The following is a 14,328-nucleotide window of genomic DNA, read 5'->3' as shown; positions in this document are numbered from 1 at the left end:
ATATGAGAGAGAGAGAGAAATGGGGGTATATGTGAGAGAGAAATGGGTATGTGTGAGACTGAGGAAGAGAGATAGAAAGGAGGGGTATATATGGATAGACGAAGGGAAGAAGAAAATGCGTAAGAGAATGAGAAATGAATGAATAAATATTAAAATTAATAAATGAATGTATAAATAAATAAACAAATAAATGATGAATAAATAAAGGGGGAAAAAATGAAAAAACAAGAATAAATGAAGTAAAATTAAAAGTAAAAGAGCATCGAGGAGGTGCGATGGCTCAGTGGTAGAGCAGTGGTCTGGTAACTGGAAGGGCCTGGGTTTGAAACCAAGTCACTGCTCTAGCGCCCTTTGGTAAGGCATTAATCCCGATTCCCAAGCCCCTCAGAGAGGACTTGAAGCCCCTTCCGGCCCCTGGTTGCTTACTTTATACAAGCACACACATGCTTTCTCAGCAGTCGGGTAAAACAAAAAATCAAGTCTGTTTCTTTATAACATATCAATATTGAATAACTTTTTAATGCACATTCATAGTGACAATAAAGAGCTGGCATCTCTCTGGAACAAACTTGTAACAGTAAAAGACAATTTTATTTTTCAATACTTTACACAATTTTTGAAAAATAGCAATTAAAAGTTTTAAACAGCAATTTGAGTTGCCAATTCCATAGTGCATAATCCCTTCCCTAGATTATGTTAATTATATGGAATGGTATTACAATTATCATTACTTTTTGCCTATTTTTTTTTTTTTGTGGGGGGGAGGTGGTGGGACCAAAATACATACTGGTGCTGTACATTCATTTGTCTTTGCACACCTTCACACATGGCAGAACAATTAACAATTAATGATTCCACACAAACTTTTTTGGAAGGGGGTCCATACTGAGAATCTGGGTGCCTGTATGCAGTGCAGCATATTGGTTGCAGATTGTATTGGCAATCAGATTTTTGGGGGGTAACAGACAAAATTAAAAAGTATGACAGAGTCACTTTTTTTCCCTGTAGCATTCCTTTGGTAAAAGAAGAATTTCACGTACATCAGTAAATAAATTTACATTTACATTGGTAAAATAAATTTACATGTACATACAAAGGTATATCATGAAATGCATTCTATCAGTATCGTCAATGCCTAGTATAGTACAGACTATTTCCTGAACAATAGTATTCCAGTTTCACGTAGGACATACACAAATAAATAAATTCCTCAGTCTGTTTTAGACATTGAAACGCTGGCTTGCAGCTGAGCTTAAGTACAAAAAAAGCACATACTGTACCTGTACGTAAATAAAATCATGTGATAACGTGCTTGTCACATTGACTTCAATAGAAATACTTAGAAATACAAGTGGACATTCACAAGCAGAAATTGTTATGAGCAACGTAACAACGGGTGGTAGAATGCATATGTCTTAAAATATTACACTGATTAGAAATCGAAATGGGTTTTACGTTGATAAGTCAAATAAAAGCAAGCTTTTGAAGCTCACAGGTGTTGAAACACAAATATATATTTTGATTCTTTCGCTTTGGCCAGCAGTGGAATTTCTGGAGTACTGGTAATTCACAATGCTGCCAGCATACAGGATAACACGCTTGACCAAATAATGAAATAATTTAGACAATGTTGGTAATGTTTCCTTAGAAATACGACTCCTCTCTTTCTCTCCATCAACTTCAACATATCGAGGGTTCAGTGACACAAAGACGTAACTCAATATTTTGCCAAAATGAGTATTTGATATCAAAATGTTCAGAAAAATGTGGGCTTTCCAAAGAAAAAAAGACTTAACTCCACCCAACACCCCATTGAAAGTCAATGGCTGGTGAAACATAGACTTAACTCCTTAATAAAGGCCCAAGTGCTCAGTGAAACTAAAACCCCTTTTTCTCAAAATGGCCAAAATGGATTTACATCTTTGTGTCACTGACCCCTCGATATAACTGGATTCACTTGAAAATGATAGACACGGCCAGTTCCCTCTGGTTGTCTCTTGTTCCTCAGTTTTATCAAATGCCACAAAACCATAATGTTCAAAGCGCTCTTGGAGGGATGTATCATCAGCAGACCTTCTACGCTGCAACGAAAAGCTTACGCCATGCGATTTATACAGTCAAACCTGCTTTCGTGACCCTTTGTTTACGAAGACCACATTTTTTGTTTCCCTTGAAAGTGGTTTCTCATTGAAATGTGTACTACGGGAACCTGTTTACAAAGACCACCTGTCTTCAAAGACCATTTTTTGTATTTCCCTTGGGCGGTTGCTATAGACAGGTTTGACTGTATAGGACATCAACTAAATCGGCATGGAGACGATCAGTTAGCTCTCGGCCTTGACAACCGTTGGGGGCGACATAGCCTCATTTGCGACATTACACACGGGCACGCCTTCCGCTTCGCTGTCATCGATCCACTTCCAGAGACCGTAGGTCTTGCCGATGTTGGTCTGCCAGAGTCGCAGCGTGCCGTCCTCCGAGCCGCTGGCGTACATCTCACCATCGGGCGAGAAACGCACGCAGTGGACGGGACCAAAGTGACCCTTGTACGAAGCTGGGAGAAGTGTGGAGAATATAAAAGAGCAAGAGTTAACAAGTATTATTGAATCAAGTGTATTTTAAAGAGAGGGTTGAGTTCTGGGAAGAGGTGGCTCTTCAAATGACTTCATATTCTTAATATGGCATGTAACATCATAAAAATTGGGACAGATGTTTGAACCACACGTTGTGGCATCCCATATACATCTTTCTTCTTTCTGTGTACAGTGCTTGTAACTTTACCAAGAATGGGCAAATTTCTTATCATTTTGATGATTCCAGAACTTTGCAGTACACACTAATGCTTATCAACATTTTCTGATCAATTCCACAACGTTTCTTTCACAATGCTATCGCATGACCAGAACTCAACTTTATCTTTATGTGCCGCCTGTAAACATACAGTTTTTTCAATCGTTAAGGAAAAGCGTTGTGGAGTAGCATCAAATTAAACATTGGTATATTGTTTTGAGAAGAAACATAGCTATAAAGAAAAACAATGTGCATTTTGGAATATCGAAATATTCCAATCAATGCTTATACAGTGTGGGTACCTGAGTTGGCCGGTATGGGGATAGGACCATTATGTGTTATTTTTTAACTAGGGGAGGGGGGGGGGGGGGCATGGAGATAACAGAAACAAAAAAAAGGGCCAATCTTTCTCCTTTATAACATCTTCATACATTTATGAGAACCTGTAACATTTTAAGTCTCTACCCATCAAAACACATGATTTCGTGTCTGCACCTAGAGAGGGAGGGGGAGGTGATGCAGTGTACTAACTTTCTTCCTTGCCCAGCTCATATGAAAATCCTGACAAAATAGAAGTCTTCCCTTCCAGACTGTATATTTCTTGCATGACCAAATAAGGGTGGGGGGGGGGGCGGACTGTGGTGTAGCCACACTTTTTCAGTGGAAGGAGAGAGTGCTCATAAGGAGGTCAATGCTTTTCTTGGGGGAGGCATTAACCATTGGGAAGCAGTTTTAAACTTGATGCAACATTTCTAGGGTAGGGGTGGGGGAAACCACATATAAAATTGTGGAGCAGTGTTAAACTAGGCATCAAATCTCTAGGAGGTGGGTAGGGGGGGGGGGGGGGGGGTACGAGCCCCCAGAGAGTGATGACCCCTCATTTAATAGCTAGACTGCTGTCATTGTTTGGGAGATCAAGAATCACAATAAATTCTGTGTGCTCACCTTCTTCTTTGCCATCTTCATATGAGAACCGGTAGATCTTAAAGTCTTCCCCTCCAGAAACAAACGTCTTCTTATCAGGACTGAGCGATGCAGAGTACATAGCCGTCTCTGTGCTGTATTTCTTGATCTCCTCAAATCTAGGTTGAAAAATGAAAGCAGTATAGAAATACATTAGATAGCTTAGACAGATACCAAGATGTGATTGGTCCACAGCGGGTCACGTGATATCGACTGCGAGGATCAAAACCTTATACTTTTCTGGCCGGTCACCTTTGATGTTGCCCTCTTGAGTACTATATTTTTCAAACATGTATGTCAAAGTTGCTTATATGATGTTTGAATAAAACAATTGGGGTTTGGGTATTAATTTGGTCATTGCAGATCCAAATAACATCCCTAACAAAATTAATCATGTCACACATATCAAATATCGAGTATCAAAATATCAATGAACATTTTGTGCGCATGTGTGTGCGACTTTGCTTCTGCAAAAGCACATGTAATATGCATCTCATTTGATACATTCATTTCATTCTCTCACTTTAATTTAATCCCAATATATCACATACTGTAGGCATCACTTTGGTGCAAGTTGATTTTTTACACTCTCGTAAACAATGCCTCCTGTTCATTCAAGCGTGAACACATACCACACAAAAATGATACCAAATGATATAGGTTAAAATACTCTTTCATAAAATGTATAATAATTTACTGTTCATAGATGATTTTTAAAATAATTAGCAAATTTCTAGGTGTAAACTTTTTTTTGACTCACATAAAAAGAACCTGTACATAAAGACCACCTGCCTATAAAGATCACTTTTCATGTTTCCCTTGAGTGGTCGTTATATACAGGTTTCACTGTATAAAAAAAAAAAACTGTACATAAAGACATCAGATCAGACTATAAAAACTACTTTTCTTGTCTGAATTGAACAGCCTTCATATACATGTTTCACTGTATGTATAAATAACCTGTACTCAAAGACCACCTGCCTCAGATCACTTTTCATGCTTCCATTGAGTGGTCTTTATATACACAGGTTTCATATACATGTATATATAAAAAGAACCTGTACACAAAGACCACCTGACTATAAAGACTACTTTTCTTGTCTGAATTTACCTGTCTGCGCAGTATTTATCATGCACATAATGGCCCAAATTTACAAAGGAGGTTTGTCGACAAACCTGGGTTAATGAGCGTGATGTGAAGCGTTTCGACGCATTTCAAACCAAGGTTTGTCATATGACGTGTTTTGACACTTTTTCAAACCAAGGTTTGTCATACGGCGCGTTTCGACGCTTTTTGAAAACAAGGTTTGTCAGATGACGCGTTTTGACACGTTTTAAACCAATGTTTGTACAAACCTTGGTTTGAAACGCGTCGAAGGGCACGTAAACCTAGGTTTGTTGACAAACCTCCTTGATGAATTTGGGCCAATGGGTTTGAATCTCTTTACCTGTCTGCGCTGTAGAAAGATATGTTTTTGCCGTGAGTAACGACCAGCGTAGAGCCATCACTGACCAAGTCTAAGCTGGAACTGCTAGAACTGAGAGGAATCTTTCTAACCTCGGAGTTGGACGCTATGTCCCATATCCTGGAGAGTAAAAAAAGGAAAGAATATAACAATGAAAGCCTAAAGTTAAAGACCCTGTCGGAAATGAACAAAAAAATGGATCAATTATACATACATTGTATCGACAGATAGATTATGAGACATCGTTTGCAATAATATCAATTATATGGTATTCAGGGGTGATAGTGAGCACTAAACCATGCCCCCTTGAGTAAAAAAGAAAGAAGAGGATTCACAGGGGAAAATGGCATCTAGCAAAATTCCCCTCTTTCGAGTGAGAAAATTGGGAAAAAATCGGGAAAATCAGGAAAGGGAAGGAAAAAAAATCTTGCTAATTTTTTTTTTTTTTTTAAATAACAAAATTGAAATCGGGAAGAAGAAAAAAAAGCGGGTTTTTATAAGGCCTGGGTATTTTAACGTCGGTCAGACGAGTAACAGCTCTCTGAAATTTCCAAATCTAAAGCTTTCCAAATCAGAAGTTGTCAACCCTAAAAACTGTTGATTCAAATCAATCACAACTTGGAATTAATCGCAACTGTGAACTTAAGAGCCATGAGATGCGATTAATTTGTATCCATCGCAACGTTTTATGGGACAAGGCCCAGAAGAATGTACGGAAGGTTACTATTCATTAGAGTCTTGAGGTTAAGAAACTGCATTTAACCTAAAAAAATCTTTGAAGTTACATCACTATAACATATGCAGGTCCTCTGAATGCATTTATGGGCATGCATTGGGTGACCATAAAGAATGGCTGCTAGGTTATTTGTCGCAAAGAGAATCTTGCAGGTAAACTTTAACATTTGACCTACATGTACATGTTCGTGTATAGTCCCATATACATCTTTCTGTGTACAGTGCTTGTAACTTTACCAAGAATGGGCCGAATTTCTTATCATGTTGATGATTCCAGAACCTTGCAGTACACCCCAATACTTATATGCTACAATACATGATCAACCTTTTCTGATTGATTCCACACTGTTTCTTTCACAATGCAATCGCATGACCAGAACTCAACTTTATCTTTTAAATTTTACGATTAACAAGAACAAACCTGAGAGTTTTGTCATCGGAGCAGCTCACGATTGACCTTCCGTCAGGGAGGAAGCGGGCGTGTTTGATGTTGTCTTCGTGTCCACTGAATACAACTGGGTCTGCCTCAGGGGCGTTCAGGTCGAATATCCTCAAGAGCTTCTCGTTGCTTGCTGTCAAAAGCTTACAGCTATCCTATGACACCAACGGCAAAGAAAATTATAATGAAGATATACATGTACATGCCTCTTCCAGTAGACTTGTTCAAACGTTTCTACAGCTATGGATGTTTGCATTTTTTCCATTTTATAATAATAATAATAATAGAAATAATAATAATTATAATAGTGGGTATAGCACTAATGTCTGTCAAAATGAAACATGACACACCTAGACGTGTTTCACAAAGAGTAAGATCGACTTTAAATTGGACTTAACTATGGCAGGCTGTTCATGCCACTGTTTGCTCTCACCATTACGATCTTGAATTATCAAAAAATATAAATTCTGTACATTTGTGACCATGATTTGTAAGTCCCATGAGAGACCAATGCCAGTAAATGTGAGAGCAAACAGTGGCATGAACGGCCTGCCACATTTAAGAATAATGCAAGAATACAAATTGGTCTTGACTTTCAATGTATTTCTTTTTCAAAAACACAAAGTAAGATTATCCTTAATAATGCCTGCTCAAACAAAGTAACATGCAATGTTTATAAAAGAATTTAAAAAATAAGGATCAGCTATTAAACTTACTGATGAGAAATCCACAGATTTGACTATGTGTTTGTGAGAGAAGTCGTGCAGGGCTTCACCAGAAACGGCATCCCATACTTTACTGTATGGTGGAAGGAAAAGAAAAAAGAAAAAAGAAAAGAGTGATGTACATATGAGCCTGATCTAACAAGCCTCAAAAAAAGTTTCTTGGTGTAAATTCAATATGTAAATGAACCGCAAGGGTGTAAAAGGAACACCAAATTAACTTAAGGAGGATTTAAATGACTTACTATTTCCAGATTAGCTCATTCAGAGACTCTCCAGCTATACCCTGCTACAAATCGGGGTTTGAGGGGTTTTTAAGTTGAAAATAATAATAATTTCCTCCCTTACTCATGTACATGACCCCATACACCAATGATACACACAAAATCCTTCAGTCTGGTTGCTTATGCTACAGTCACAAAGGTTCGTACGAACGATAATTCGTACGAATCTCCCTGTTTTTCCATTGTCTTCCCCAATTTCCATTGTTTGAAAATCGTTTGTACGGCGTTCGTAGCAGTTCGTAATGGCATTTGTGACCGAGGCTTTACTTACAAGCATTTATGCTTTCTTAGCAGGCAGGTAAAATAACCACCACCATCCATATGAACTAACCCAGGTACGGGTATGGAGGTGAACAAAGTTATTTCACTCAATCTGCACTAGGGATGAGACAGGGAAATTCCCCAAAAAGGAGGAAGATTAAATGGGGGTCCGGAGTATATTTCGGTATGTAAAAGGACATGTTCCCCTTGCATTTGAATTCTAACGTTAAGAAATATTTGTTACCTCATCTTCTTTTTCTAACCTTGGAGGTGTTTCACAAAGATCATAAGTTGAACTTATCTCTAAGTTGGACTTAACAATTATAAAAAGAGGTTAGCATCTTTAAAAATATTTTGTAAAAGTTATTTTAAAAGGCATCAAAAGTTTATTCAAATGATGTGGAATTTATGAAAAGTCTAAAACACCTGAATTTTTGCTTTTGAATATTTCATTTTCAAGGCTTCAAATGGCTCTCCATAATGTTTAAACTTTAAGTCCAACTTAGAGTTAAGTTTGACTTCGGATCTTTGTGAAACACCCCCCAGATTGTCACAAAACACCATTGGAGCATTACTACTTACGCAGAGAAGTCAGCAGCAGCTGTCGCGGCCAGTTTAGCTTCTCTATTCAGAGCCGCACCCCACACCGCCCCCTTGTGGCCACTAAAGGTTCCAATCCAATCCCCAGTCTCACCTTGCCTTAGCATCGGCTGGCCATCTGAAATAGTGATAAACATAATTAATTAGTTAATCGATTAAAGTGGGACTAACCCCAAAGAATAAGGGTAGACTTGACTTATGCCGTCCACGCAGGCAAGGGGCCTTGTGATGGCTTCTGTATGGTGATGGTATGACAGGTATTTCTGTCTGCAGCAAGTCCTGATGCATCTGTCAGCAATATGGATCTTGCTTAGTGTAGAAGAGTGTCTTAAATGACATCCTCTTTCACATTATGATACAATTTAAGTGAAATTTTGCCATTAATTTTTTGGCAAATTTGGGGCTCCCAACATGCAGAGGGGCTTTAACTTACAGTACATAAATCTTTGAAGGCTTCCATGGTGAAGAAAGATGTGAGCAAAGCTTTCGATTACACCACATATTCTTTTGAGAGTGATTCAAATGCCCTGAACATAAATAGTACATGTCGAGGGGTCAGTGACATAAAGACGCAACTCCATTTTGAGAAAAGTAGTTTATGTGTCACTGAGCACTTGGGCCATAAGGAGTTTCATGTAAGTCTATGTTTCACTAGCCATTGGCTTCAATGGGGTGTTGGGTGTATTTAAGTTTTTGTGTTTCCTGAAAAGCCTACATTTTTCTGAACATTTTGATATCAAATACTAATTTTGGCAAAATATGGAGTTACTGTACGTCTTTGTGTCACTGAACCCTCGATGTATTTTCAACTGCTTGAAAAGGCAATAAGGGCATTTTATCCCGGCCTCACCAGTCTTCTGAGAACCGGGGAGTGTTTCACAAAGACTAAGATCGACTTTTAGTTGGACTTAACTATGGCAGGCCATTCATGCCACTGGTTGCTGTCACCAATGGTTTCTCAATTATTTTAAGATAATATTTTTTCCTCAAATAATGAACTTTCAACAAATGTAAATTCTGTGGATTTGTGACCACAATTTATACCTCCCTTGAGAAACCAATGCCAAGAATGGTTAGAGGAACTAGTGGCATGAATGGCCCCATAGTTAAGTCCAACTTAAAGTCAATCTTAGTCTTTGTGAAACACTCCCCAGGCTTCAGACTCACCTTTACAAGCACTGATCATGAAGTAGCCATGCTCGAGTGTGATCTCGCTGAAGGAGAGGTCAACGACAGGTCGGGTGTGGCCTGGACAGCTGATCGCTGTCTGACGAGCTGCGATAGACATGGTGATTGGTCTGAAAGAAAATAATGTAAACGTAATGTCTCAGATCCTTATTACGGTAGATAACTTTACACAGGCGCGCGCCCGCCCGCAACCCACTATCAGTATGTACTTGTATTGTGCAGCGGTTTGCAGTGAAACCTGTGAAAAAGTGTATAGATCTAGACCTCTAGTTCTAGACTTGTAATAGACCCTATCAATATTTTTCCGAAAAATACTCCAAAAATATCATGAAAATTGATACGAAACAGGTAGATAGATCTAGACCGAAAACTTCAGTCTCTCTAATCGTCGGTTGTTCCACTGAGGCTACGTCTGGCTCCACTAGACCTCCGATTACAGAGACTGAAGTCTGGGGACCTCTTTCTGTGAGGCACTGTACGGAACAAATGGTTCGGTTCGACCGGACCGCGATGAATGAGATATGCAACGAGATTTTCACTCTTTACATCCTCATAACTGCTGGAATTACAACACAAATTAAAAATAACATATATATAGCTTATTTGACTTACGATAGCTTGCTCATTTAGATCCTAAATTAATTATTAATCCGAGAAAGTCTCGTCGTCAACATTATCCGTCTTGGTTTTAGTTGATGAATATTCATTTTTTTCTTTTCGAACGTCCAATAGCTACCGTAGCTACGTACGAGTCGGCCCAGCTTGACCAACGAACTCCCACGAAACGAGTGCTCTGATTGGCCATTTGGCTATGTTTTGGTAGGTGGACCCGGAAATATATCGGCCGCCGGGTAATATTTCGAATGCATGAACGTACCGTTTCACAGTTCGGAAATACAAATTGGATAATTCATATAAGTAAGTCCGTAAATTATACATTTAATATTAAGTTATCAAATTTTGATAACTGTAATTAGGACAAATGACATACCGACCTAATTTACATCTGATTTAGAAATCAGAAAATTAGATCTAAATAAAGAAAATCGGGGAGAAAATGTTTTGACACAAAAAGCTGCCATTGTTGGCTATAGCTACCCCCACGGTACAAGATCTCTGGGTTGCCATCTGTATTGGGGAATGACAACAAATGTCAGTTTTATTAAAGAAATGACCCAAATCAGATGGTTATTGCTGTCTACAGTCTAGATAGATCTAGATCTAGAATCTAGACTTAGAACATGTAGAAGTAGAATCTAGTCTAACTTTTTTAGACATAACAAATTTTAACTCATGATCTTTATTTGGACATTTCATGAATATTTACTTCATTTTGGGGATGTTTTAGTAGGGCATCCCCACGCCGGAGTTACGGGTCAAATTTTGGATAGGTTTCTGAACAAGCGCCGGCAAGGTTAGGTTAAAAAAAAGACGCGGCCCGCCACAGCTAAACAACACAAATATACAATAGCGTGGGACTGTACAGACGATACGACCTAAATTAATCGTAGTTTACCGTCATCCAGAAACAGTCAAATAAATCCCTTTAAGCCATTTACAATTCATAGCATCAACATTTGATTTTTCACCTTATTTAATTTGAAATTCGGCTTACTAAATGAGAAGAATAACCCTGATTTGTAGCAAAATTTGGGCAGATGTCACCTCAGAAAGAGTTGAAATTATCGATCAATTATAGCTAGCTAGCACGCTAACACGCGAAAAGTATGGTGAAGTTAAGTTATTAATACATGTTAAAAAAAAAAAAATGTTCTAATCCCCAGTTTGGCTAATGCCTATTTCTCCCATGCAAATAAGGTTAATTCATTAAATCATTATTATTATTATTTATGACTAAATTATTATTGTATATATGAATAATATAGACTAATGGGCATTTCAATAGCCAAAACTAGTGGGAATTTATAGACTAAATGAGCCATAGAATCTTGAATCTTGAATTTGTTGCACCCAAAAAGCTACGTTGACAGCTGTCCAGGGTGGAGTAATAGTGGTAGTGTGTGAGTGCGTGATGCGTGCAAGTAAAAGAAGCCAGACATTGTGCAGAAGAAGACATGTAAACTGGAGAGTACGAAGAAGTAGGGTGCATCTGGTGAGAACATTAATGTCGGCTTCATGGCTTCCCTCCCTACACGGCCCAGGTGGGCATGCCCATCATGGCTATGATGGACGGGACTGCGGAGGTCTGAAAACCAGCAATCGAGCTAGATGTTACAGCTACTGCTGGGAGTCTGTTCCATATGGGAATAACTCGGGGGAAAAAACTGTACTTATAGCAGTCCACTCTGCAGGGAAGCTGGTGAAAAATAAATGGGTGTGTGGTGTGTCCACGTAGCTCTCTCTGGTGCAAGACTGGGTGAATACCAGGTGTAAGTGGGATGTTCACCATGTTCTTGTGGATTTTGAAGAACATTCCACACTGGAGCAATTAGACGATGAAAACATTATTATTATTATTCCTTTACTAGCTGCTTTTCTTTTTTGTTTTTAGTGGTAAACATGTGTCACTCTGTATTAAAAATGTACGACTATGTGGTAAACCACATGATTTGAACCCCACACTGTGACAATACTGTGAACACAGAGTTTACACACAGTTCCGTACCACACTGTGGTATAATGTGTCACTCTGTGTTAAATATGTACGACTATGTGGTAAACCACATGATCTGAACCCCACACTGTGACAATACTGTGACCACAGAGTTAACACATATTTCAATACATATACCACTGTGGTAAATATGTGGTACTCTGAGTTTAGTATGTCAGTTTATGTGGATATTATGTGGTAAACCCAGGCGCGTACACAGGGGGGGGGGGCGGGGCTAACCCCCGTTGAATTGTTTTAATGTGTATGTTTTGTGTCTTTTTGGGGGGAACCCCCCCCCCCCCCCCCGCTTATTCAGCGGCTGGTTGAGTCGTTGCGATTTTTTGGGACGCCATGTCCTCTTACCCCCCCCCCCGCTTATTCAGCGGCTGGCTGAGTCGTTGCGAAAATTTTGGCCCGATTTTAACCCCCCCCCCCCCCTTGGAAAAATTCTGCGTACGCCACTGGGTAAACCACATGGTCTGAAACTTACTGTGACAACGATGTGAACATTGTGATTGTCCATAAGGGCTAGCTTAATTATAGGCCGAGCATACTTCAACCGCATATCTCCCAATGAGGGTCAAGTGTACATTTTAAGTTGAGTTGTCATATTAATATTCCGTTGCCGACGACAGGGAATTTCCAAAATCAATTTAGACAACCTAATACTAACCGTCAAAATATGTTGCTGCAAACAACATGCTTTTGAGACAACGGCTATAACATTTTGTATGTTGTCACATCCCAAATCCCCATTCCTGCCCAATTATACACAAACACACAAGCAAACACATTTTTATTTTATTTTGAATAACCATAGCTGAACCTCTATTCGTCAATTCTGATTTCGGGATGCCGGTTTAATTTTTTAATTTTCCGACTCAATGGTGCATCAAATTCGTTTTTTGAATTCTAAAGTGTATATAATGATATTGTTATGGGCCTAACAATATTAGTAGAAAATATTTAGCGGCAAATCAGCCAGCCGGTGAATAAGCGGGGGGGGGGGGGGGGGGCACTATTTTGTGTTTACTCAACACGCCCCCCCCCCTACTACCTGGGGCCAAAAAGTACTTTGTTTAAATATAAATTTAGCCAGGGATGCATGGGAGCCCGTTTTCTTCTTCTTCTTTTTTTTTAAAGTGGAATTGAAATTTTATTTTTTTAAACTAAAAACATATTTTTTGGGGGGCAGGGGTGGGATCTGCCCCGGGTCTGCTAATTTAGGCACTAGCAAGCGTAATGAAAGATGCATGTGATGATAGACATGAGTTATAATAATTGTAAGCAATCCACGTTTCTTCTTGATATGTGGGATACGGTTATCACTATAATAATCTCTATAATACATGTATGATAGTTAATATGCATGGACCAGCCAAATGATGACTTAAAGGCTTACGAGATCGACAGTCCTCCGACATGCCCGTGTCATTGCCCTTCTAACAATTTTTCTAAGGGTTTACAAGACCTACATGAACGGTTTAGTGGATTGTCAGTCTAGTCTGCTTGGCTGTCGCTCTCCTGGCCCCCTCCCACTATTTTTAGAATGTCCTAGAAATTAGCGACATTATCATATCTCTCCATGGCAGCATTGATGCCCCCCCCCCCCTTCTCATTTTTGTTCCTTTTGGTTGTTGTTAAAAAACGCTATTGTTAGGCCCATAACAATACCATTCTATATACACTTTGGAATGAAAGAACATGTTTTGATGCACCATTGAGTCGGAACATCAAACCGAAATCAAACCTTAATGGCGATGATAAAAATGACGAATAGTTCACAACAGCTACATGGTTATTCAAAATAAAATAGAAATGTGTGCGCGCGCGTTGCTTGTGTGTTTGTGAATAATTGGGTAGGAATGGGGATTTGGGATGTGACAACATACAAAATGTTATAGCCTATGTCTCAAAAGCATGTTGTTTGCAGCAACATATTTTGACGGTTAGTATTAGGTTGTCTAAATTGATTTTGGAAATTCCCTGTCGTCAGTAACGGAATACCCCCGCAAAACTGTCGACTTGAACATCATTGGGAAATGGGAGGTATACAGTTCTCCTCTTTTTCTTCTTCTCCTTCTTCTTTTTCTTCTTGTAATTGATATCATTTCTATCATCAGTTTAATGTTGTTATTATTATTATTATCTTTAATAAGTAGTTCTTTTAATTTTCTTATCTGTCTGTAAATATAACTATCTTAACTTATTAATTTCATACAGGTCTGTAAGGGACCCCATGCACTGGAAATAAGCTCTCGAGCTT

The 14,328-nt window shown here is 38.9% G+C and overlaps 1 protein-coding gene across 1 annotated transcript; it reads right to left on the bottom strand.

The window, feature by feature from the left end:
- Positions 1–1,985: 1,985 nt before the first annotated feature.
- LOC590059 (serine-threonine kinase receptor-associated protein) lies at positions 1,986–11,148 on the bottom strand. The gene is made up of 8 exons (XM_030987778.1): positions 11,064–11,148; positions 9,428–9,558; positions 8,243–8,378; positions 7,110–7,191; positions 6,376–6,548; positions 5,202–5,339; positions 3,736–3,872; positions 1,986–2,554 (listed from the first exon to the last, which is right to left on the bottom strand). The coding sequence occupies exons 2-8, from the start codon at positions 9,546–9,548 to the stop codon at positions 2,325–2,327; spliced, it is 1,017 nt and encodes a 338-aa protein (XP_030843638.1). The 5' UTR covers positions 9,549–9,558; positions 11,064–11,148; the 3' UTR covers positions 1,986–2,324.
- Positions 11,149–14,328: the final 3,180 nt, after the last annotated feature.

The sequence above is a fragment of the Strongylocentrotus purpuratus genome, unplaced genomic scaffold (assembly GCF_000002235.5).
Source record: "Strongylocentrotus purpuratus isolate Spur 01 unplaced genomic scaffold, Spur_5.0 spur5_scaffold_17, whole genome shotgun sequence".
NCBI lineage: Eukaryota > Metazoa > Echinodermata > Echinoidea > Camarodonta > Strongylocentrotidae > Strongylocentrotus > Strongylocentrotus purpuratus.
Note: the sequence above shows the minus strand (reverse complement) of the source record. Positions and strands in the feature narration are given on the sequence as shown.